Genomic DNA, 24,016 nt, shown 5'->3' with positions numbered 1-24,016 from the left:
AGGCCTGCAGCCCTGCGCTGACCCCCCCCCCCCCCCCCGCGCAGCCCCACCCGCATCAGATGTCTCTCCTGCTGGGTGCTGGTCACTGGCCCGAGGCCTGAGGTGCTGCGGGTGTGGCAGCCCCAGGGTCCCCTTGCCCAGCGTGGACTGGCCCGTGTGCGCGTCCTTTGGTTTGTCGATTCCTTAATTAAAGGAAGTTCAAGCCCGTCTTCCCGGCCTGGCGCTGGGGCCTGCGGAGGCCGGAGGAGGGGGCGGCCAGGCCTCGTTAACCGGCGCTCCTGGCTGGAAAGAGTCCCGGGGCCGGGGCCGTGCTGGGCCCTCCTGGGCCACCTTTGCCACCAGAGCCTGGCTTCTGGAAGGTGGCCGTGTGCCAGCCCGTCTGGGTGTCCCGGTGGACCCCGGGGGCAGTGGCTGTCGGGGCTGGAGGGAGGTGGCTGCCCTCTGGCCCCTAGGCTTGGGGGCGGGGGCCGCTTCCCGTCTACCCTGTGGAGGGGGCTCTCTCTGAAGACAGGCCTCTGGGAGCGGGGCCACGGCCACCAGCGGGAGCTTTGCCAGACGTGCTTCCGGAGCCAGGAGCTGCCCTGAGTCAGGAGGGAGCCCGCGGCCGCCCGAGCTGTGGGCCTGCCCGGCCAGAGCCAGCCTGGGTCCGGCCCTCCCAGCTCGGAGGCCGCTGGGCCGTCCCTTCCTCTGCCTGTGGCCGGACGCAGAGGGACGCAGAGGGACGGAGAGCAGGAGAGCAGGAGAGCAGGGCCTGGGAGGACAGACTCACGCACAGACTGGGCCGTGGGGGGCAGGGGCACCCCGCAGATGCTCCTCCGCTGCCGGCCCCTCCTGCCCCGGGCTTGGCGGGCCTCTGTGTGCGGGGACCTCCTGGGTGCGGGGCCTGGAGTTTCTCCAGGGGGATGCGAGCCGCAGAAAAGCCTGGACCTCCGGTCAGGGGCGTGCGTCTGGGCAGGTGGGGCCTGCGGGGCCGCTCACCTGCTCCAGGCCGGTCCACGGGGGATCCCTTGGGGACCTGGGTGCGGTGTGACCCCCACGCTCACTGGGAGCCCGGCAAGTAGTCCTTCGAGGGGGAACTTTCCACGTGGTTTCTCTGTGGCTGAAGGTGGGAGTGGAAGGGGGAGCTGCACGTGTGAGGTGCCTACTGTGTGCAGGCCTCAGGTGTACCTCCAGGAGCCTCAGAGAGGCCTGTTCTCACGGTGGGGAAACTGAGGCCAAGCAAGGCTGATGAGCTCCAGAGTTGTCCCACTTAAGCTGAAAGGCGTCTCTGCCTTGGAGATGAGGGTTTTCGGGTGCAGATCGCTGACCTTCTCCACATCTGGAAGCCACTCGGACTGTTTAAAATAGGCCGGGTGGCACGTGCCGGTGACAGCGTGGGCCCGGGCGTGTGAGGCTGGGCCAGCAGCCCCCTCTGTCCGCAGGCGGCATCTGCCTTGGGGTCCGTGCTGGGGGCCGCTGGGCCCGGCGTGGTCTCCTGCCACACGGCAGCAGGGGGGTGCGGGGCCGCCGTGAGCCCCTGGGTGGGAGGGGGGCCTCGGGCCTGAGTTCCGGCCGTTCTGTTCCTGCGTCCGACAGCGTTTGAGGGTCGACGTGGCCCCCGAGGCGGCTAGGGCCCCTCTTTGCTGATGAGCATTCTGTTTCCAGAAGGAGGCTGGGTCTGAGTGGCTGTGTCCTCCCCTGCTTTCAAGTCACAGACCTCTCTGCATCCTTGGGGAGGGAGCGTCCCGGAAGAGTTGGAGAATCTTATGGAAATTTCCCCAAAGGTGGAACCGGTTGTGGTTTCCAGGGCGACCGGGGCTGACCAGCCTGGGGACCTCCCCAGGTGGCTCAGAGTGAGATCATGCCTCCCCCGCCCCCCCCCCCGTCCACTCACCGTGTCCCCCGTTTCCCTGGGGGGTCAGGTCCCACACGTCCCCGTGTCGCAAGGCCATAGGGAAGGGGGGCTGCTCGGTGCTTGTCAGCCTCACGGATCAGAGCGGAGAACCTCGGTTTCCTTGGAGGTCTGCACGGGTCGGGACACTCCGAAGGAGGCACGGCCGGGCTGACGGGTGGCCACCCGCGGGCCCCACATGCCCACCCGCAGCTCCGGTGCTGACAAACCTGCGCCCCAGCGTGTCCTTCGGGAAGCTCAGCTCCAGGAGGCCAGGCCGAGTCGGGTGGGGGACACAGCGCTTTAGGGTTGTTCTACTTGGTAGGTCAACGCACAGGCCGTGTGAGCGTCTGGGTGCAGGCCCGTGGAGGTGGATCCCTGCTGGTGAGAGCCACGGGCTGGCCTCTAGGACTTGGGTTTCGGACCGTCCTGTGGAAGGAGTAGGGTGGGAGGACTGAGCTCTTCGGGGCATTTCATGGACGACGCTGGCAGCAGGGTCTCGGGGTGGGGCAAGGGAGGCCCCTCGAGGGTACAGCCTCTAGGGGACTCGGGGCCACGCAGCGTGTGCTCTGTGCTCTGGACATTGCTGGGTCCCTGTGTCGGGAACAGTAGCCCACATCCCCCCGGTCATGCCGGCCAGTCTCCGCTCCTCGTCACACGTGTACTTCGTGGCTTGCAATCCACGGCGGCCTTGTCTGGCGGAGGTGGTTCCGAGGGCACGTCCAGGTGACCGACGCTGAGTGGTGGGGCCGGCCGGCTCCGGGCTAGCCTGACGGGGGTCCTGCCCGCTACGTTTCCTCGTCTGTGGTGGGTAACGATTCTATTTTCTGCGAGTCGTCGGCCCGACGCCGCGTGTGTGTGACGCTCACGAGGCTTGCGGCCTCCGTTGTCAGGTCGGCGTGGTTGTGGTTTAGCAGAATGAAAAGCCTCGTCGCGCATAGAGGCCGGACGCCGGGTGGACGGGGGTGGGCCTGTCCTGGGCGGCGTCCCCGGCCCCGGCCCTCCGCCCAGCCGTGGCCACTCCGCGGTCTCCCCAGTGGCCGGGCCTGCCTGAGGCGGTGGTGGCTGCCGCTAATGAGGCCACATTCAGACGCGAGGCGCCCGCTGACGCTTCAGACGCTCGCTGGCGCGCTGGTCGGGCCCCTGGCCGTGTTCCTGGAGGAATCTGCTTGCTCTGCAGCTGCCCGGTGTCGGGGCGCGTCTCGCTCACGCCCGGTGGCGCACATTCCCGGCGCACTGAGCCTCCCGACGCCGAGGCGGGACCGTTGCTGGCCTGAGAAACACCATCACGGCGGCTTGTGCCGATGGGCGTCCTGGGCACCCCCCCCCCCCCCCCCCCCCCCCGTCCCCGGCTGGCCCTGCGGCCTCGGGCCGAGCCACCCCGCCGCGCTGTCCCCGGAGCGTCCCACGGCCGCGTGCCCGCCGCCCCGGCAGCCTCAGGATGGCGCCTCATTTGTGGCGATGCACTGGCCGTCGCCGGAGGAGGAAGTGTGTCTTCCCGTTGTGGCACGTCCCCAGCAAAGCCGGAGCAGCCTGGTTGAGTCCCAGGGAGGAGGAAGAGTCGCGCACCCCCGAGGTCGCCCTGGAACAACGGGGTCCTCCAAGCTGGGGGGGGTGTTTGAAGAACGGGGTTGTTCTGGGAATGACCCTGGTTTGGCCCTGGCCCCGCGCGATCCCAGCGGCCCGTGCTCAGCAGCCACCCCCCACGTGACAGCTGGCCTTCCTTTGCTCGGGGGAGGTGGCTGCATGGGACAGGGTCAGCGGCAGAGAGACTTTCACTGTTTCTTACATGAATTTAAAGAGCTGTGGCTGGTGGGGGGGCGCCTGGGGGGCTCAGTAGGTCAAGCGTCTGGCTCTGGGTCTCAGCTCAGGTTGATCTCGGTCGTGAGTTCAAGCCCCACGTGGGGCTCCATGCTGGGTGTGGAAAGCACTTAAAATAGATTATAAAAAAAAAAAAAGAGCCGCGGCCGGAGTCGGAGGGGAGGTGGTCCAGGGATGCTCAGCAGGTGGACGGGTCTGGAGCATCTACTGTTGGAAGGACGGGGTTGGAGACCCTGAGGATCGCGCTGCCCCGGGTCGGGAGCGCTCCGCTGAGCTGGGACCTGCATTCCAGAGGCCCTGCCAGACCCGAGCCCCAGGGGCAGCCGTAAGGTCCGCGTTTCTGGAGGAATGAGCTGCTTGTGGAGTGATTCGCTCTCGGACGGGTCTGGCTGGGAGCCCATGGGGACTAGGCTGGGCTCTCTGGGGAGGGGCGGGCCGGCGGGGTCTCCTGACGGACGCGGTGCAGGTCTGAGTGCTCGTCCCTCCAGCGCACTGCCCGCCCTGCTGAGCCCCCAGCCTCTTTCCTGGTGGAGGGCGGGGGACGTGGCTGGGGGAGGGGGGGACGCAGGGCCCCTGGGGGGCTGTCGCTAATGCTTTCTGCTTCCTCCCGGGCTCTGCTTCATGTGGGTCTGGGTCTCGGGGGCGGTCTGCTCTGGGAAAGGGGGTCTTCTAACCCTTCCTTGAGTGTCTGGGACGATGAGCGGGGTTGGAGACAGGATTGTTCTCAGGTGCTTCGCACAGTGTCAGCCGTCCGCCCGATGCTGAGGTCAGGGCCCCCAGGGGGCAGCCAGGATTCAGGCCCGGCAGGTACAGGGGCCGTGACCTTCTCCAGCAGCCCCCACATACAGCACAGAGACTCCTGGTCCACGGGGCGGGGGTGACCCGGCCACGGAGGGGTCTGGCTCCTCCCCAGCCCCAGCTGCCCAGAGCCTTGGTCCCGCTGCTTAGCATCTGGGGTTGGCTGCAGGGAGGGATGCCGGGAGGGCCGGCCACGGCTGCGCCTCTTGGGGGGCTGGGGGCTGGAGTGTTCAGGCCAGCCCGAGTCCGACCTTGTCTGCAGGATGCGCTCCAGAGCTGCGTGTCATCAGGCTCTGCTGGTTACCCAGCTTGAATAAAATCAGGTCTCTAATTCTTTTGGATTACTTGGAATAATTTTGCAAATGTACAGAAAGTCCTGATGGGAGTCGTTGGGCTCGGTGTCCCTGGATGTCCCTCAATCACCTGTGACGGTGGCAGGCCGGCCGCCCGCGGTGAACCCGGCCGCAGGGCGTCCTCTGGCTGCGTGCAGAGTGTGCTCGTGTCCCTCCCGCGGGTCCCGTCGGGCTTGCGTTTTCCCTCCATGGGACTCCCGGGCCCAGAACTCCTGAGTTGGCTTTCCCGTCAGGCTCGGCCAAGATAGAGGAAGGCCAGTTCCTCCTGGGACCCCAGGCCTGGGGGGAGGTGGTGCAAGGCTCCGGGCTCGGCAGAAGCAGGGGTGGAAGCGGGAGAACCCAGCCTGCGGGGCTGCAGGTGTGTGAGCCTCCAGCAGGAGGGCCAGGCCGGACCCAGCCAGAGGGCCCGGAGGAGGGCCGAGGAGGGCCGAGCAGGGTCGGGGTGGGCAGGGCAGGGCAGGGGAGGGCAGGGCCGAGCAGGGCGGGGGCGGGGCGGGCGGGCGAGGCGCTGGCCGTGGTCCTGAGCAGCAGGCCCAGCTGCGGCCGCAGTCCCAGGCGGTCCCAGGCGGTCCCGCTGCACAGGGCGCTCCCGGGAGCCTGCGGCCAGAGCCAGGTCCCCTCTGCCCCCTGGGGTCTCGTCAGCTGGGAGCCGAGCTCACGGGGCCTGGGCCCTAATCGGGCTTCGACCCGGTGGTGCTACCACAGCGGGGGACGCCGAAAGCCCCCAAAGGAGCACGGGGTGTGGCTCGTTATCTTCCCTGGTGACAAATCAGGTGCGCCCGGGGAGGGGGTGTGGGTGGGGCAGCTGGGGAGACGCCGACAGTGGCGGGACGAGCGCCGTCTCCCGTCTAGGCGTCCTCCGGACGAGCCGGGCACCACTTCCCTCATCGGGTCCATGTTGGTGGCGCGGTGGGACCCCGGGGAGCTGCGTGTGCCTCCGTCACTCCCGAGAGCTCCCGGCGCCCGGGGGACAGGGTGGCCCATTCCCACTCCCCTCACCGGTGCCCTTGGGGGGGCCACTAGCTTGGGAGGGGACCGTGGCTGTGGGCCCTGGCGTCATTGGCCCCTTGTGGGTTCACGTGCGGCCTGTCCCCCAGAGAGGCCCAGGCCCCTCCTGCCCCAGGCCCCCCCACCTCCGCGCCCTCTGGGTCCCTCGAGGACACCGCCTCCTGCCCGTGGCCCCTCTCCTGTCCCCTCCAGCGGGATTTGCAGACGGCGCGTGTGCTCACCGAGCCGTGTCTGAGCGGGGCTGCGGGCGGCTCTCGGCTGGATCCCACCTCAGGAAGGCTGTCAGGATGCCCGTGCCACCCCTGGCGGCGGCTTCTGGCTGGGGGGGGGCCGGCTGAGCAGAGCAGGGGAGGAGGTGAATGGGCCTCGGCTCGGAGGGTCCCGGCCTGTCAGAAACCCGGGGACAGGGAGGAGGCCGCCCTGAGAGGGCTGTGCAAGCAGAAACGCGCTTCAGGCAGGAAGACGAGTGTGTGCAAAGGCCCTGGGGCAGGGAAGCTGGCCTGGGGAGGCCGAGAAGTAGACGGGAGGGGAGCGAGGCGCAGCGCCTGTGGTGTCAGTGGAGGGGCTTGGGGTCCTGTGAACTTGGGGCTCCCGACGGGTGGACGGCGAGGGAGCGATGCTCAGTGAGGAGAGACTCCTGCCCTGCGTGGGACCAGGCCTCGGAGGGACACGGGCCGGTGGGGGGAGCACCTTCCCGCCCGGGGACAGGAAGGGCGTCCGCGTGAAGGGCTGTGGCTGTGGAGCAGCCACGCGCGGTCAGCTGTGCGAGGGGCCGGAGTGGGCGGGAACGGGCTGGGGTTTGTCGGGTTCGAGGCGCGTGTTGAGCACTTGCTGTGTGCGCGGCACAGTCCCGCGTGGGCCTGTCGCCGCCCGAGGCCTCGGGCTGGGCTGGGTGCTCCCGGGAAGCCTCCGCTCTCACCTGGAGGCCGGGCTGGCCCTTCGGAGGCGGCACCCAGGGTGAGGCTCGGCCCCCGGAAGGGTCTCGGGAGAGGGGCCCCGACCGCGGCGCGATCTCACAGTGACTGTCGCGCCTGCCTTGCGCCCGAGCGGCCTGGGTTCCCGTGTCCCCTGGAGGGTGGACGTGGCAGCGGGTCCTGGAGGCAGAGCAGTTCATTAGACGCCAAATTAGATTCCAGGCGGTGGCACCGCCGTGGCCTGACGAGCGAGGCGGGCGGGAGGCTCCGGGGGGGGGCGGTGGCCTGCGGGGGGTGCGCGGGGTGGGTGCGCGGCCTTCAGCCCGGGCCCTGGGCTTCGGGGTCCCCACCGCCCGAGGCGCTGACGGCACCGTGTCTGCAGGGGGAGGGGGCTCGGGCTCTGCCCCGCCTGCAGGTTGGCACACGGCGGCGGTGCCGCGAGGCCTGGGGGCCTTGGGGTCAGAGACCCTCCCCGCGTCCAGGGAGCACCGGCGGGGCTGCGGGGCCGTGCTCATGGCCTCACATCCCGCTCACTTCAAGTGTGGAGACGAGATGAGTCCCCCGGCCCCGTCCTGCGTCAGTCTTGGGGGGCCCCCAAGGGGTCGGGGTGCGGGCCCGGCAGGGGGCTCCGGCCTGTGCTGTGACCCCCCCGTGGGCCCAGGAACGAGGTGCCACAGGCGCTGCTGTGCTTTTCCAGAAAGTGACTATTCCTTGAGGTCAGGGGTGGGGGCGGAAGCCGAGTGTGTCCCTGGAGGTGGGGCGCCCTCCCTGCAGTGCAGGGGCAAGCAGAACACGGGTGTGCACACGCCTGCACACACACACGCACACCTGCACTCCTGCACACGCCCAACCTGCACACACCTGAATGCACACACACGCCTGCACGTGCACAGCTGCACACACTCGCACGCACACACGCCTGCACACGCCTGCACACACACACTTGCACACACACAGCTGCACACGCACCCACCTGCACACAGCTGCGCAGTGCGCCCCACGACCGACAGGTGTGCATACAGGCTGAGCACCGTGAGGGCCCCTCTGGCTGACGTGTGCGCCTCCGCCGCCCCCTCGCCTGTCACCCCCGGTCACCCCTGCCATGCGCGCTGCACACCACAGCCCCAGCCCTCAGGACCCCAGGGGCTCTGTGCGGAGCTCAGGCTGCGGCCTACGTCCCCTCTGACGTCAGCTGGGGTCGCTCGTGCTGCTGGGTGACGACGGTCCGTGTGCTGCGGGTGCGCGGCGGGCACGTGACCTGATGTGCCTCGAGATGCGGCCTGTTCCACACGGTGCCCCGTCTCCAGCGGCCCAGCTCCTCACCGTGGGGTGAGCGCCCCCTGAGGTCCCTCCTCACCGCCCCCCGTGTGCCCCCCATCCTGGCCCCGGGACTCTGGGGCTGGGGCCCAGCTGCGTGAGATACGAGTCTCCTTGGCAACCACTGCCAGGGGATTCGCCGTGAGAACCGTCCTCAGGCTGCAGGAAACCGCCCCGTCCTGGCACCGGGGATGCCTCCCGCCTCCCTCCTCTGCCTGCAGCCTGGCTGGTCCCCAGGCCCTGCGGACAGCGGCGGGGACGAGCCTCGTGGCCAGCGGCGGGGCGGGCAGCTGCCCACCTGGCCGGGGAGGAAGCACCCAGCCATCCTGGGCCCGCAGCGCGGAGGTTTCCGTCGGAATGCTCCCCACGAGCTGCGCGGGTCCCCTGGGGACCTGGCGGGGTGGGCACCCCTGCTCGTGGCGCGCTGCGAGGGGTTCTCTGCCGAGAGCGATGAGCAGAAGGAGGGTCCCTTCCTGCCTCGGCCGTCAGGGGCGGGCACCGAGGATAATGGGATGGCGGAGAGAAAGGCCTGCGGGGCAGAAGGCGGAAGCACTGCCCCTTTCGGGTCCCTGAGCGTCCGCGGGAAGCTCCAGGTCGGCCCGGTGACCCCGCCGTGGGCTGCAGTGACTCCCCCCTGCCCTGTAGGGTGGCACCCGTGTGCTAGCTTGCCCTCCTGCGGGCTTCCCGGGGCTGGACCCCACCCAGGGGTCTGCATCACCCCACCCCGGGGTCTGCGTCCTGCCCTCCCCCCCTGCCCTCCCCCCTGCCCTCGCCCTTGCCCTGGTCCTGTCCTCGCTCACCTGGCCGAGGGGGAATGTGGCGTGTCCGCCTTCGGGTCTCTCTTCTCCCGAATTTCAGGCATGGCTCTGGACATCCTGAAGGAGGCTGCACCTCCACAGGCCGTTCTGGAATGTTCCAAGATGCCAGAGCCATCCTCAGGAGGCAGGGCTGTGAGAGTCGGTCACCTTGGGACTCGGCTTTCTCTTTTCCACTTCGGGGGACCGTTTCCACCCGGCCGGGCTCTGAGTGTGCACTGACCCCCACGTGGGTGACAATAGCACTGGGCCCCCCCTGCCCCGTTCTCGGGCTGTCCGACCTGCCCTCCGCCGAGTGCCCGAGCGTGCTGTCTTCCCTGTGTCTGGGCCACTGCACTCGCTCTTCCCTCCTCCCCTCTTGGCCGCACCCACTCCTCTTCACCTTTGTGGACACCTCCTCCGGGAAGCCTGCCAGATTTCACGTCTCCCGTGGGCTCCCCGTCTCTCTGCACTGAGCCTCGCTGGGTTGGGAGCCCTTCCTGCCGTGGGTGATGCTTTCAGTGCCCCCCACTGCCGCCCCAGGCCTGCAGGGTCCTGACCCAGAACCTGGGCACTCGGTGTCCTGCTCCTGGCAGGTCCATGCAGCCGGGGTGTGACTTCCCCACGGACCGAGTCGGGAGGAAACACCGGCGGGCCGAGAATGATGGATACGGACACGAGGCACATGAGAGATCTGGACGCCGTTTTCCAGGGCTCAGCTAATTGAATAAATGGTCTAATGAGAGGAAATTAATTGTGGTTTTGAAATGTGACTGTTGCCTCGCTTGCGTCTCGTCTGTGCCAGCGGCCCGGCCTCGCTCTTCAGCGCCTCTGCTCGGGAGCCGGGCGGGCGTGGGCGTGGGGGGCCCCTCCACGGCCACGCTCCCAGGACGGTCTAGCCCTGCCAGCCTCCGGGGCGCAGGGCGGGGCCGGCCGAGGCTCAGACTCCGGGGCGCCCGCAGCTGTGCGTGTGGCAGCCTGGCCCGGAAGGGTCCCTGGGCTCCTCTTGTCCCCCGGGGCCGGCGGGGCCGCTGCGGGGGCGTCCAGGGTGGCGATGACACCGGGAGGGGTGTGGTGGGCGGGCCCCGGTCGAGGTCCCCACACCACGTGCTTTGTGGCGCTCGGGAGGGAGCCCTGGACCCGGCCCTCGGCCTCGGCGCTCTGTCCCCGGGACCCACCCTCGGACAGTCCCTCGGGCCGGCCCCCTGGCTGGCGCGTCGCGCGGGGCCTCCCGCTGCCCCTCCCAGAAACCCGCGGGCCTTGTGTGCGTGTGCGCCCGCCGTGCCCGCCAGGACCCGGGCTGGTGGCCGAGGCCCAGCGCCGTTCTCGGAGGCCGCTGCGACGGGAACGGGCCTGGTGTGTCTCTGCCCGGAAAGGGGAAGCCGCACGCGGGAGGACGCGGACGTATCGAGGGGCGTCCACGGGCAGCCCCCGTCCCTCGGAGGGTCTGGGGACCTTCCCAAAGCCCGAGGCTGCTGAGGCGGGACAGGGGGGCGTCGCTGCGCAGAGCTGCGGGTGTGGGGCGCGGCCCCCGTGGCCCCCGGGGCCCCTGCTGACCGGCCTGCCCTGCCCCAGGTTCCTGCTGGTCTTCTCCTGCCTCGTGCTGTCCGTCTTCTCCACCATCAAGGAGTACGAGAAGAGCTCCGAGGGCGCGCTCTACATCTTGGTGAGCCGGCGGGAGGAGGGTGGCGTGGGCCGCGCTGTCCCTGACCCCTTGCTGCGGAGCCTCTGACCCCCAGACCTGCTCCTGCGTGAGCCTGGCCTCCCCCGCAGAGACCCCCAGAGACCCCGCCCCCTGCCACCCTGGCCCCTGCTCTCCGGCTCCAGCCCGGTGGACCCGGGCCCGTCCCGCCCCACCCCTGCACTAGCGACCTTGCAGCACCCACCGCCCACCTGCTTCTCCCCAGCACCCAGCCCGCCCCGCCGCCCCACCCTGTGCCCCCGCGGCGTCTGACAGCCCCCCCACCTGTCACTAGAGCCGAGGGCCCAGGTGGTCCCCTCCCCGGGAGGTGTGGGGTGTTTCCTGGAGGACGTGGGTGAGGGGCGGGGGCTGAGAAGCTGACAGCAAATGACAGGCAGGGGCGGGCGCCATGGCAACCACAGCGGAATGTCTTTGTTGCTGTTGGTGACGGAGGAGGAGGCTGATCCGTGTCTACACCAACCTCAGAGGAGCCCTCCCTCCCCCGCCCACCCTGCGCCCTGGCCCGGGGGCCACAGGCCACGTAGAGGCCACACCCCCTTGCAGTTACCTGGGACCTTCCCTCAGCTTGGCCTTCTGTGCCCCCCCCAGCTGACATGGGCAGGACCCCCCACGGGCACCAGCTGACATGGGCAGGACCCCCCCCAGCACTGGCTTGGCCGGCCTGGTCCCTGCCCTGACCCGGCCTGGGGGTGGTGGCCGTGGCTCTCCTGCAGGAAATCGTGACCATCGTGGTGTTCGGCGTGGAGTACTTTGTGCGCATCTGGGCGGCGGGCTGCTGCTGCCGGTACCGCGGCTGGAGGGGTCGGCTCAAGTTTGCGCGCAAGCCCTTCTGTGTGATAGGTGAGGCGGGGCGGGCGCGGGGGTGACCGGCTGCTCTGGAACCCCCCCCCCCCCCCCCCCCGCCCCGTGGCCTTCCAGCCCGTGCTGGATGCAGCCTGAGCGGCCGGCGGAGGGGGGAGGTCGCAGGACAGCTGCCGCCCCGGGCCGGGCTGGGCTCCTGGACCGTACTGTCCCCTGCTGTCCCTTCGCATGTGTCACTCGTCCATCGGTCCATCTCCTCGGGCGCCCCCTCCGCCGCGGCCACACGGGCGGTGCCGGGCCAGCCCTGCCTGCAGCCCTGCCGTCTCCCGCAGACATCATGGTGCTCATCGCCTCCATCGCCGTGCTGGCCGCCGGCTCCCAGGGCAACGTCTTCGCCACGTCCGCGCTCCGGAGCCTGCGCTTCCTGCAGATCCTGCGGATGATCCGCATGGACCGGCGCGGTGGCACCTGGAAGCTGCTGGGCTCCGTGGTCTACGCCCACAGCAAGGTGAGCGCCCAGCGCGCCCGTCCCCCTGCCCCCCGTCCAGTCCCGCGCGCTGCTGCTCGGCTCCGTCCGGGGTGCTGTTCTGCGGCTTGTGCGCCGGGTGCTGGGTGCCCAGGTGGGCGCCTTCTAGACGCGGCCGCTGCCAGGTGCCTGCAGCCCCATGTCCTGACTGGAGCCCGACCCCGCCTCTCCGCGACCCGGAGCTGGGGGCTTGGTTGGCAGCACGGCCGGTGTCCCCGAAGGCGCTGGGGTGCTGCCCCCGCTCCCTCCGGGAGCCTCCTGCGCGCCCAGGCCGCCCCGGTTCCCAGCCCCAAGCCTGCTGGCCGGGCCGGGCCGGGCTCCTGCGTGTGGCGGCCCAGGTCCGGGGACCACCCAGTGGGGAGGAGGTCGCCAGGGCCCCATCCCCCTGCCCCGGGCTCAGGGCCACGCGGAGCCCTGCAGACGCCGCGCCTACAGCACGCGTTCCCGGGGGTGGGCCGGGCGGCTGTGACCGAGCGTGTCTTCCAGGAGCTGGTGACTGCCTGGTACATCGGCTTCCTCTGCCTCATCCTGGCCTCGTTCCTGGTGTACTTGGCGGAGAAGGGGGAGAATGACCACTTCGACACCTACGCCGACGCCCTGTGGTGGGGCCTGGTGAGTCCTGGCCGCTGGGCTCATGCTCCTTCCCTGGGACGCGCTCGCCTGGCATGGCCTCCCCTGGGGTCCTCCCCTGCCCACCCTCTGCACCTGGTCCCCAGGATGTGCCCCTGCCCCCTGGGCAGTGCACGGGGACAGGAGGGCGCCTGCCTGGAGCGTCTCTCTGGGGCCACCTGCTGGCCACTCAGGAGCAGGATGCTGGGGGGGGTGGGTGCTCCCGGGTGTGCACCGCCCCGGGGAGCCTGTGCCCAGCTCTGGTGGTCACTCCCCTTTCTTCCTTATCGGGAAGACCTCTGTGCTGGACGGAGGAGGGGACAGGAGACTTTGGACAGGAACCCGGGCCTCCTGGTGCCCCTTCCAGGCTGCCCCTCGGGACCCGCAGCCCCCGCTCACGGCTGCCCGCTCCCAGGCTCCTGGGTGGTGCCTCTCCCTGGGTCACTCCCGAAGGGTCCCTCTCACCCTGGACGGGGACGGCCGGCGCCCATGGACTGTGCCTCCCGGGGACCAGGCTGTGCCCTGCGGGCCGCGTCCCCATGAGCTGGCTGGAGCCTGGCCCGTGTCCCCAGAGGTCCCCGGCAGGGCGCTGAGGGCCCGTCCGTTGCGGGGGGGTGCGGGGAGGAGCAGGGCCCGGTCCCCGGGGACTCCACACGTCTTCCCCAGGTGCTGGCGGCAAGGCCTTGGGCACATGCTGCAATCTGACCCGCATTCAAGCGGGAATGCTATTGATTTGTGTCCTGGGGCCCAGCCGAGTGGGGGCAGCGGCCGCCCGGGCCAGTGGCTGCGACCTGCTGACGCCGCTTGCCCTGCCCCCGGCCTTGCCAGCCTCAGCTCTCCCAGAGGATTCGTGGGAGGGAGTGTTGATTTGAAGGGTCTTTGTCTTTAAAGGCGTGACTTTTATTTGTTTGACAGGGTGGGGGGGGGAGCAGGAAAGCGGGCGCGCAGGCAGGGGGCAGGGGGCAGGGGGCAGGGGCAGGGGGAGAAGCGGGGAGCCGGACCCGGGACTCGATCCCAGGACCCCGGGATCACGCCCTGAGCCCCAGGCAGACGCCTCCCCTTCACCGACTGAGCCCCAAGCGTCTTTGGTCTTTCAAATGAGCTTCGTTTGTGCTGAGCGCCTCAGCCAGTGGTTCCCGCACTTGGAGAGGCTCAAGCACCGAGGTTTTGTGTGAGGAGTGGATCCCGCTGCTGGCGGCCCTTCCTCACCACCCGCGCCTTTCCAGAACTTTCTGTGCAGGCCGTAGTGCGGATGCTGCCCGCTTCTAGGGGCTCGGGCCGTGATTTATCCACTGTGGCCGGGCGTGGCCTCCAGGGGTGCGCGGCTCTGGGAGGGGCCCGCCCCATCCAGGGTCTGGGGGGCCACCTGGAGCTCGCCCCGCGGGCAGCGGGCCCTCCTGGGTGCCCAGGGCCCCTCTGCCTGCGGCGCTGGGGCAGCTCACCCTCCAGCCGCACCCCTGCGCGGCCTTCCCACTCCTCCGGCCTGGGTCTGTCGCCCTCCCGAGGCCCCCGCCCGCCCCATCTCTCCCCCTGGCTCCTGCTCAGCACCACCCATCCAGCCACTGACCCTCCGCGCTTCTTGGCCGCTGACCCCGCCGGCGCCCAGAGCTGCCCTCCCCCGGCTCCCTCCTCCTCCCTCCCTGCTCCCCCTCCCCACACTCCCCTTTGTGCTCTCTCCCCACTGCTCCCCCGTCCTCCCTGCCCCTCCCCCCTGCTCCCCCTCCCCTCTTCCTCCTCCCCTTCCCTCCCCTCTTCCTCCTCCCTCTCCCTCCCTGCGCCCCCTCCCTCCTCGATCCCCACACCGTCCTTCACACTCTCCCCTCTGCTCCTCCCTCCTCTCTGCTCCTTCTCTCCTCTCTCCCTTCTCCTTTCCTCCTCCTTCCCCCTGCTCCCTCCCCCACTCTCTCCTCCCTGCTCCCTCCCTCTGCCATCTCCCTGATCCCCTCCCCTGCCCTCTCCTTCCTGCTCCCTCCCCTCCCTCCTCCCTGCTCCTGCTCCTCCCTGCTCCCTCCCCCCACCCTCTCCTTCCTGCTCCCTCCCCTCGCCCCTCCTCCCTGCTCCCTCCCCCTGGGCTCCTGCTCTGGCCAGTGTGAGCTGCCCTGGAAAGTAGGGGAAGAGGCGGGATCTGGAGGGTTTCACACGTTGCAGGGGTGTCGCAGAGGTGAAGGCTGAGATGCAGACCTCACTGGGCCTCGTGTGGGCGGTGAGGGAGGGGTGGCCTCTGTGCCTGCCCAGCCTGCCCTGTGCCAGGCCCTTGGGGGCTGAGGAAGAGCGTCCAGGTCAGGGTCATGGGCCTCCACGGTGGTCACGGCCAGGCCCGGCTCAGTGACCGGCCTTGGTGCCCCACAGATCACCCTGACGACCATTGGTTATGGGGACAAGTACCCCCAGACCTGGAACGGGAGGCTCCTGGCCGCCACCTTCACCCTCATTGGCGTCTCCTTCTTTGCTCTTCCTGCGGTAAGTCCTGCCTGTGACTCCTGGGTCCTCATCTGTCGCTCACTGTGGGTCCTCGCAGCCCTGAGATTGGCCAGCAGGGTCGTGCTGTGTGCTGACCTGGACCCGTGAGAGGTCACAGGGGACCCTTGCAGAGGGGCGATGGCTGTGTCAACTGCCACCGTAGCTGGTGTGGGGGGGGGACCCTGCTGTTCCCGGTGGCCGCTCACCAAGAGCCGGGGCCTGCACTTGCCTCCTTAGAGATGAGCAGGGAGGAGGGTCCTCTCTGGGCGGGGGTGTCCTGGGTCGTTGCCTCCGAGCTTCTGGAAGCCAGAGGCTCTGAATCCGAGGGTTTTCCGCAGCGTGGTCTGCGGGTGGCTCGGGGGTGAGGCGGGGGAGGGCCGTGGCCGCGGCTGCGTGGGACTCTGATGACTTGCAGGGCATCTTGGGGTCTGGCTTCGCTCTGAAAGTCCAAGAGCAGCATCGGCAGAAGCACTTTGAGAAGAGGCGGAACCCGGCGGCCGGCCTGATCCAGGTGAGCCCTGGGGGCCGGGGAGCAGGGGGTTCCCGGCCTGTGGGGAGCAGAGAGCCCCCGGCCCCAGCGCGTCCCCTGCGTGGGCGGGCCACAGCTCCTGCTCCTCTGCAGGGGCGTGGCGGGCGTGGCGGGGGCTCAGGGTGCCGAGAGCCAGCGGGACCCGGGGACAGGTGTACCGTGTGGCCCGAGCTGCACAAGGACCCCCGCCAGGGTCGCGGTCGGCGGCGCGTCCTCGGCTGTCCTGGGAGTGGGCCTGAGCCCCAGGCTGCCCAGGGAGTCCTTCCCGAAGCTGGGGGGCTGGCTGGACACGGCCCCTTCGAGGATGGCGTTGCCCGTGGGCACATCTGCCTCTGTGGGTGTGCGGACGTGTTTACCTGTCGCCGCAAGAACTCCCAAGGGCCACGGTGTGTAAGTGCCGACGAGCAAGGAGGCCCGCAGGCCCGTGCGCGTACACGGGGCGGAGGTCGCACAGGGAGACGTGTGGCCCTGCCCTGCTCTCCTGCCCTCCGAGCCGCCCGCTCCCCGCGTGCCCGCGTCCTGCTTCTCCCGGGAGGGTCCTCGGCGCCTTTCCCGTCACGACTCGGCGGTCGGCGTGAGGCCGTGCACGTGTTCCCTGCGGCTGGACACCGAGTGGGAGTCCCGGGCCTTGTGCCGAGCAGTCACGGGGCATGTTTCTCCGTGGGGCTGCTGGACGGAGGGCCATGCCTGGGTCCTGCTTCGGAGGCTGGTGGGGGGAGCGCGGTCTTGCCGCACGGGGGTCCTGCGCCCGGGGGCGATTCCCGATCCCGGAGAGGGAGAGGCGGGGGTGGGGGGAGCCCAGAGGAGGCCGCGGGCCCCCCATGCCCTGGAAGCATCTGCGGGTCCGTGACCCTTTGGCGGCCGGGGTGCCGGGGCCCATGTCCGCCTCATTGGCCTTATGTGCCGTCCCGTCAGAAGTGGCCCCTGCCCATCAGGGTGGGCGTCCTCACACCCAGTGCTCGGGGCAGGCTCTGAACAGCAGCAGGAGGCAGAGGGGGCATCGCCAGCCCTGTCCTCAGGGCCCCAGAGGTCGGAGGTGACTCCGGGAGGGGGGGTGGGGGCAGGACCCCAGCTGCGGGGAGGGAGGGGAGGAGAGGCCCCAGGCTTTGGCTGGGGCGTCTGGGTGGACGGAGAAGTCGGGAACAGCAGGAGTGTGTCGTCGTGACCCCAGGTTGGGGCGCGTGAGGTCTGGAAGCTGTGGGCCCTCGGGGGCAGGTGCCAACGGGTGCTCCGACTGGGCCGCTGTGCGCGGCGTTTGGACCCCTGAAAAGGGCAAGCGAAGGGGCCGCGAAGAACTCGCCTGAAAGCACGAGCCCTGAGGGGGCGCTGGTCGGGGGGGTGCGGCCCGGGCAGGAGGCCTGTGCGAGACCTTGGGGCGCGGCGGCGGCGGGGGGGGGGGGGGGGGGACAGGTGGGGACGGGCGCGGCCCTGGTGTCTGCAGGGGACTCGCTCAGACCCCGGGGCGGCCACAGGCTGAAGTGCCCGGGCGGGGACGTGTTCCCGGGGCCCGTGGGCTCCGGAGGGCGAGGGGCTGCGATCATCTCAGCGCCGACTGGCCGGGCCCTGTGACGGACGCACGCGAGGTCCGGGCACGTGGGAGCCGGTCCATGGGGAGTGGGATGACCAGGGACGGCGGACACGGACGGAATCGCACGGCAAAGCACACGTTCCTATGATGAGAGCAGGAGCCGTGGAGGAGCCTGGGCAGCGGGGCCGGGGCCGTGAGCACGCGGGACATGCCCGGGCGGCCCGGATTGGGGGCCCGGAAGCCAGTCCCCGCACGGCGGTGCCGCGGGCGCCGGTGGGAAAGCGCAGGCTCTTCGACAGCCGGTGTCCAGGTGTCCGGCTACGGGGTGTCCGGCTGAGGAGGCCGGAGCTTGACTCCAGCGGAACGAAGTCCAGATGCGTCAGGAAACCCGCGGTGAGAGGCAGCGCCGGAAGTTCTCAGAAGCAGGCGCGAGTCCGCACGGCTCTGGTCTCTTAGGTGCAACCGAAGCCCAAGCAAGAGAGAAAAATAGATAAATGGGACTTTATCGAAATCAAAAGCACGATCAAAATCGTGCTCCGAGGGACACGGTGAAGAGGGTGAGGAGCTAAGGCGCGGAGCGGGAGGACGTACTGGGAGCGTGGAGTCGCGCAGACGTATGGAGCGACAGGTGCTCCGGGTCGGGGAGATGCGGGGCCGTGAGCGGCGTGGGGAGCACGCGGGGAGGCGCAGAGGCTGGAGCCTGTGGCTGCGGGCGGGCCCCGGGTCGGCAGTGCCTGAGCACCCGGCGACCCGCGTCCAGACCGCGGACACCGGCGACCTCCCCGCGAGTGTTGGCGCTCCGGCCCGGGGGAGGGGGAGGCTGCGGTGTTTCTGCGCAATCGGACGTCCTTCCATCGTGGAAAGGACCGACGCACTGAGCCCCGCTGGGACGTGAGGCCTGCCAAGGGGGCATGCGGAGGGCGGGACGCGGGCAGGCGCGGGGCCTCGGGGACGAGGCTGGCGGCGGCGCAACTGTGCCCCGAGTCAGACGCTTGGAGACGGAGCGTCGTGTGTGTCTCACGATGAGGAGGGGCCACAACGAGGCTCAGGCCAGACTGAGGCGGGTCGGGGGGGGGGTCCCCCATCCCTGCCCGGCTCCTGGGGTCACCCCTGTGTGTGCGCGTCGTGCCCCAAGGGTCGGGGATGACCGCCCGACACCTCACAACCGCCAGCGCCGGTGAGGCCGGTGATGAAAGGCCCTGCAGGCAGGGCGCTGGGTGCTGGGTGCGGAGGCGCGTGCCCACCCTGCGGGGACTGCGGGGGCTGCGGGGGCTGCCGGGGGCTGGGGGCGCGCAGGGGCGGGGCCTCCGGGAGGCGTCTGACCCTCGCCCACTTCCCCCTGCAGTCGGCCTGGAGGTTCTATGCCACCAACCTGTCCCGCACGGACCTGCACTCCACGTGGCAGTACTACGAGCGCACGGTGACGGTGCCCATGTACAGGTACCGCCCGCCACCCGGACCCCGCCGCGCGGCTCACCGCCTGGTCTTCATTCTCTGTTTGTTCTGAAACCCATTTTTTCTGTTGTTCATTATTTTCATTGATTTTTCTTTTCTTTTCTTTTTTTTTTTTTAAACAACGTGTGTACTCTCCACGGAGTCCTGTGTGTGATTTATTTCGCAGTATTAATTTTGGTTTTTGTTTTATAGCTCGTGGCTCTTATTTCTCACTCCATCCACCCCTTTGCTTAGCTTCCTTGCTGTGGGTCACATAGTGTTGTGAGCGCGGCGAAGACGGGCCCTCCCGAGAGCTGCGGGGCGAGCCCCCGGGCTCTGGAAGTGGAAGGGTAACCTCGACCCTGTGTCCTCCGAGGCCCAGGCCTCCGTGTGCGGAGGGGCCGCAGCCGGGTGCAGGCTGGCACAGGGCACACAGCCCGCGGGCGCCCCAGGGAGCCGTGGGTGCAGGCCCGGCGGCGGCCAGGAGGCCCAGGGGCCGCCACAGGTGCTTCCCGCCCTTCCCGAGGGCGGGTGCGGCCCAGGGCGAGAGTGCGGCCCCCTGGGCTTTGTCTGTGCAAAGCCTCTGGCTTAGGACAGGTCTGAGGTGAGACAGGCTGGGACCCTCGGGTGGACCCCCCGCCCCCGCCGGCCTGCCCTCGCCTGCGGCGTGAGGCTGAGCCCTGGGGTCCCAGCACAAGGATGCCCCTTACCTGCCCCGGAGCCGGGCCAGCATCGCCCCGAGGACCCCAAGTCAGCCAGGGCAGGCAGGGTCCAGCGTCCCCACGGCCCCGGCCCCTCCCGCGTAGACCCCCCGCCCTCCCCAGCGCCCGTCCCGCGGGCAGGCTCCGAGCCCCGCGCTTCGGGGAGTGCGGAAGGCTCCTGCTCCCCGTCCTGGGCCCCACTCGGGCCTGAGCCGGGCTGACCCTCGTGCTAATTTTCTTTGTTTTGTTGTTTCCCCCACTTTCCTCGACCATTTGGTTCATTTTCTTTTTCTTATCCCGTTCTTTTAAAATTTCCGTTCTTTTCCCTCTGTGTGTGTGTGGAAACCCCTGAAAGCTCGCAAACTCAAACCTACGGGGCCTCCAGGTAGGAGATGCATGGGATGGACAGCGTGTACGGTGTGGTTGTGTTGTGTCTGGGGCTGGTCCGGGGTGCCCCCTGAGCCCCCGGCCCCGGGCCCGGTCTGGGGGTACAGGCACCGCCCTGCTCTCCCCGCGGCCTCCCTGCCTGGAGCCCGGCTCCCTCTCCGACCGCCCCTCCCCTGTCCGCTGCTTCTCCCGGCTGGATCCTCTGTCCTCCCTCGTTGTCCGTCCCGCGTCCTGCTTCCTGCCTTGTCTCAGTAGCCGCGTCCCTGCCCTGCCCCCCCGCCCCCCCACAGGCCCCGTGTGCAGGGCACAGAGCCGCTGGACACGGGGCTTCGGCCTCCCCAGCCGGGGGCTCCCCGTTCGGCCGGCAGCTCGCCCCTGGCGCTGCTCGGGCTCTGCCCCTCCGGACCCGGGAGGACCGAGGGCCTGCCGTCCGCGTGTGCTGCCCCAGTCGCTGCGTCCCCAGGGCTCTCCCTTCTGCCTGACCCCCAGCCACCACCCGAGGGGAGCGGGGCTGCCGAGCCGCCCAGACACTGTACCCCGCACACGGCGCAGCTCCTCCGTGGGCCCTTCCCTGCCCGGGGGGGGACCGTGCCGGGTGACGGCGTCCACGCACAGGCGGGCAGGGACAGGGCCCGGAAGCTCGTGGCCCGTGACGCCCCGTGGGCCGGCTAGGACCTCAGTGTCCGTTCCCAGCAGGGAGGAGGGCCGGTGCCCGCGGGCATCTCCACCCCAGCCCCTGCCTCTCCTGGCCTCGCGCAGAGGACGAGGCGGGCAGTGTCCTCCCCGTCCGCCGACCCGGGGCTCTTGGGGCCCCAGGCTGCCCGGGTGCTTGGGGTGCCGTCCTGTTGTCCCTCGGCCCATCTTCTCCAGACCCCGGGGTCTGTGGAGCACCTGCACCCCCACCCCGGCCTGGGTGGCTGAGTTGTCCCCTCGGAGCCGGCCGACCCTGACCGGCCGCTGCCATCTCCTGTGGGATGCCCCCGACACGTCCCCCACTCCCGCCGGCCCGCTGCCCCTCGTCCTCCACGGCCGCCCTGGAGTGACGGGCTGCGTGTGGCCCTCACGTGTGTGTGTGTGCACGTCCCTGCCGTGGCCCTGCCCGTCCGTGTCCTGTCCCCTGCTGTGTGTGTTCAAGGCATGACATCCTCTGCGTGTCCCTAAACTTGGACCTGCGTGTGTGTGGGCTGAATGGGGGCGCTGTCCGGGCTCCCACAGGCCCACGGGTGGTGGTCGAGGGGCAGCGGGGAGGCCACCTCTGTCCCCGTGTCCAGTCCTGGGGCCTCTGCTGCGCCCACGGCGTGAGCCCGCCTGACCTGCTAGGACTGGGCTGCCCTGGGGGAGGGGGGGACAGGGCCCTGGCTCTGCTGAGGCTGCGGGGGCAGCCGGGCTGGGCCGGGCAGCAGTGAGCGAGGGCAGGCCCCGCAGCGGGCGGGGGCGCTGGGGTCGGGAAGGAGGGGTGTGGAGGGGCCGGAGCGAAGCCAGGAGACTCGGAGGCCGCTGCCAGTGCCGTGGACTTGGGGGGGCCGTGATCCCACTTCGGAGGCCTGGGGAGCCACTGGGTGACCTCCGGCGGGGCCTGTGGGTGGAGGGAGAGGAGACGCAGACTCCTGCTCGCAGGTGAGGGCTGGGCCAGTGCAGGGGGGTCACGTCCTCTCCCGCCACGTATAGGCTCAGGCACTGATGCTTCACCAGAGGGACCTGGGGGGTCAGGGGTCCCCAAGGATGGAGGCTGAGGACAGAGTTGGGGCTGAGGCTCGGGGGGAGTCTTCGAGCCTGGCTTCAAAGGAGCGCTTGGGACTCCTGCTGAGGGCTTGAGTGGGGGTCACAGCGGAGTGGGGGGGTCACAGGGAGGGATGGGGGTCACGGAGAGGGGTGGGGGTCACAGAGCAGAGTAGGGGTCACGGGGAAGGATGGGGGCACAGGGAGGGGTCGGGGCACAGGGCAGAGTGGGGGTCACAGGGAAAGATGGGGTCACAGGGAGGGATGGGGTCACATGGCAGAGTGGGGGACACAGGGCAGAGTGGGGGTCACAGGGAAGGATGGGGGTCACGGAGAGGGGTGGGGGTCACAGAGCAGAGTAGGGGTCACGGGGAAGGATTGGGGCACAGGGAGGGATGGGGTCACAAGGCAGAGTGGGGGTCATAGCAATGTCAGATGCCATAAGTGGGGTGGGGGGGTCACAGCATGATAGGGGGGTGTCAGCCGGTGGGGGCTGGGCCAGGAAGGAGCGACCCTGAGGTCAAGTGGGGCAAGAGGTGTTTCCTCACAATGAGATGCGAAGTGGGGTGGGCAGAAAGCAGTGAGACCTCGGGCTTGGGCGGAGGGTGGGTGGGGGAGGGAACTGACCCCCCATGTGGGGAGCAGACTGGGGGCCCCTGGGCTGCTGGTCCTGTGGCTGGGGGTGGGCGGCCAGGCTGCACAGGGAGGACTTAGTTATGCTCGGCCTCCATGGAGGTCCTGCCTGGAGCTGCCCAGTGGCCGGGAAGGGGGGGAGGTGGGGGAGTGCGTGGGGTTGTCCCGGGTGGGCGTGACCTGGGCGGGGAGAGGGGCTGCAGAGCCAGGCCGGCTTGCCAAGGATCCGAGCACGTTTCCGGCAGCTCGTCTGCACCCAGAGTGGGCCTCTGTGCCCGGCGAGGGAGTCCTCTAGGCCCTGGCCCTGCCCCGGCTTTGCAGAGGGATTGGGGACCTTAAACATGTTGGGGTGCTCTTTGCCCCTTGGGGGTGTTCAGGGGTTAGAGAGGCGGGGGGAGGGCGCAGGGGACACCATGTTAGGGAAGGGGGAGCGTGTGGTCTGCAGAGAGGGCCACGGGCATGCCCCCACCTGTCCCCCGGACCCTTCTGGGCCCCTCCACGGGGCGGGCTGGTCGCTGCCTGTGTCCAGGGCACGGCCCCCGAGAACCACAGCCCCGAGGGCACAGACGGTCCCCGGAGGGCCACCGCTGCCAGGGAGCTCTCCCCTCCCTCTGCCTGGGACAGGCCACACCCGTGCCCCCAGCATTGCCGCCGCAGGCGCCCTGTGTGACGCGGACGCTGGTGGGAGCAGGGGTGCGGGTCCCCGGGCCCAGGCGGGCAGGCGCTCACTGCGTCTCTTCTCGCCGCAGACTGATCCCACCCCTCAACCAGCTGGAGCTGCTGCGGAACCTCAAGAGTAAATCTGGGCTCACCTTCAGGTCAGCAGAGGGGCCCCCGGGCTGGCGCTCGGGGTCGGGGGTCCCCGTCCTCCCGGGCGTCCCCGCGAGGGGCAGGCGGCCACGGGATGCCCCGGGCCTGCAGGCCGCGGTCGGGTGGTTTTCCACTTCTCCCTCGACTAAGGCGCCCGTCCCCAGAGGGTGGCTGGGTGGGGGCGGGGGCGGGGGGCACAGAGGGTGGGGCCACGGGGGGCGGGGGGAGAGCCAGCCCGGTGCCCCGGAGCATCGCACGGACGCCCGCTGGTTCTTGTGGTCGCACAGCCTGTGAGTCTGGAGTGTGGGGCCCAGAGCCGGTGTGCGGGCAGGAGGGCGGCCCCAGGGATTGGGGGGTGCGCAGCCGCCTGGACCCCCAGGCCGAGGGCGACCCCCAGCCGCTGCCCCCCGAGAGCTGTCAGTGGGGTGGAGCCCCCGCCGAGGTACGTCCCGGGACGCAGCTGGACCCCGTGAGCAGGCCCTTGCTTGGATGTTACTAAGGGAGGGATCTCAACACGGGGTCATTCTGGATCGTCCTGGATTAGCATCTGAACCCAAGTACGCGTCCTTGAGAGAGCAAAGCGCCGCCCGTGGTGGGGCAGAGACCAGGGGCAGAGACGAGCAGGAGCTGGGCGAGGCCGAGGCGTCCCCCCAGGCCTCACGGGACCTGGGTCCTTCCCGCCTCCGGGATGGCAGCTTCGGCTGCCAGCTCCGTGGTCCTCTCCCGCGGGGGGACCGGGCGGCCGGCCTGGTAGTGGGGCCCTGGGGGCGGCCTTGGGGGGTGGTCAGGGCCCAGCGTGCTGCCGGAGGAGGTGGCCGAGGCGCTGGCACCGCACGCGGTTTCCCGCTGAGTGTCAGACTTTGGGTACGGCTGACCTTTGCTCCTCCCAACCTCTCCCTGTTCGGATGGTGTGTCTGTCCTGTTGTATTTTGGGGGCAGATCACTGGTTTTCGAGAAGCAACAGGTCCCCAGCTGGGGAGGACTTTACCCCAGGGAGGATCACACGTGGCTGGGATGACCGAGGCCGGGGGATCCCAGGTCCTCTGAGCCGCTGAGCTTTGGTTGGGGCTGATGCTGTGATGGTGGAGACTGGGTGTCGGGGCGTGAGGCACACAGGAGTCCTGAGCTCTAGGGCACGGACTGTACTGGGTGGCCTGGTGGCCCCAGGGTGTGTCCTTGCGTTGGAACCGTGCCTGGGACTTGCAGGTGTAGTTGAGGATGTTGAGATGAGGTCAGCCTGGAGTAGGTGGCCCTAGATCCGGGGACACGAACGGGCCGGCACGGGACGAGGAAGCGGGGACG

At 69.8% G+C, this 24,016-nt stretch overlaps 1 protein-coding gene across 18 annotated transcripts in view; it reads left to right on the top strand.

The window, feature by feature from the left end:
- KCNQ2 (potassium voltage-gated channel subfamily Q member 2) overlaps positions 1-24,016 on the top strand; it is a 45,269-nt gene that overhangs the window by 2,586 nt on the left and 18,667 nt on the right. For 12 of the 18 annotated variants that reach the window (XM_025470676.3, XM_025470675.3, XM_025470674.3 and 9 more), the window contains exons 2-10: positions 10,451-10,541; positions 11,291-11,417; positions 11,711-11,886; positions 12,391-12,516; positions 14,863-14,973; positions 15,389-15,484; positions 18,376-18,470; positions 19,521-19,550; positions 22,654-22,722. In XM_025470676.3, the coding sequence (XP_025326461.1) occupies positions 10,451-10,541; positions 11,291-11,417; positions 11,711-11,886; positions 12,391-12,516; positions 14,863-14,973; positions 15,389-15,484; positions 18,376-18,470; positions 19,521-19,550; positions 22,654-22,722 (921 nt within the window). The remainder of the gene's footprint in view (positions 1-10,450; positions 10,542-11,290; positions 11,418-11,710; positions 11,887-12,390; positions 12,517-14,862; positions 14,974-15,388; positions 15,485-18,375; positions 18,471-19,520; positions 19,551-22,653; positions 22,723-24,016) is intronic. The other 6 variants (XM_025470677.3, XM_025470685.3, XM_025470682.3 and 3 more) reach the window with 1 other exon arrangement.

This window comes from Canis lupus, chromosome 24, assembly GCF_003254725.2.
Source record: "Canis lupus dingo isolate Sandy chromosome 24, ASM325472v2, whole genome shotgun sequence".
Taxonomy (NCBI): Eukaryota; Metazoa; Chordata; class Mammalia; order Carnivora; family Canidae; genus Canis; species Canis lupus.
Note: the sequence above shows the minus strand (reverse complement) of the source record. Positions and strands in the feature narration are given on the sequence as shown.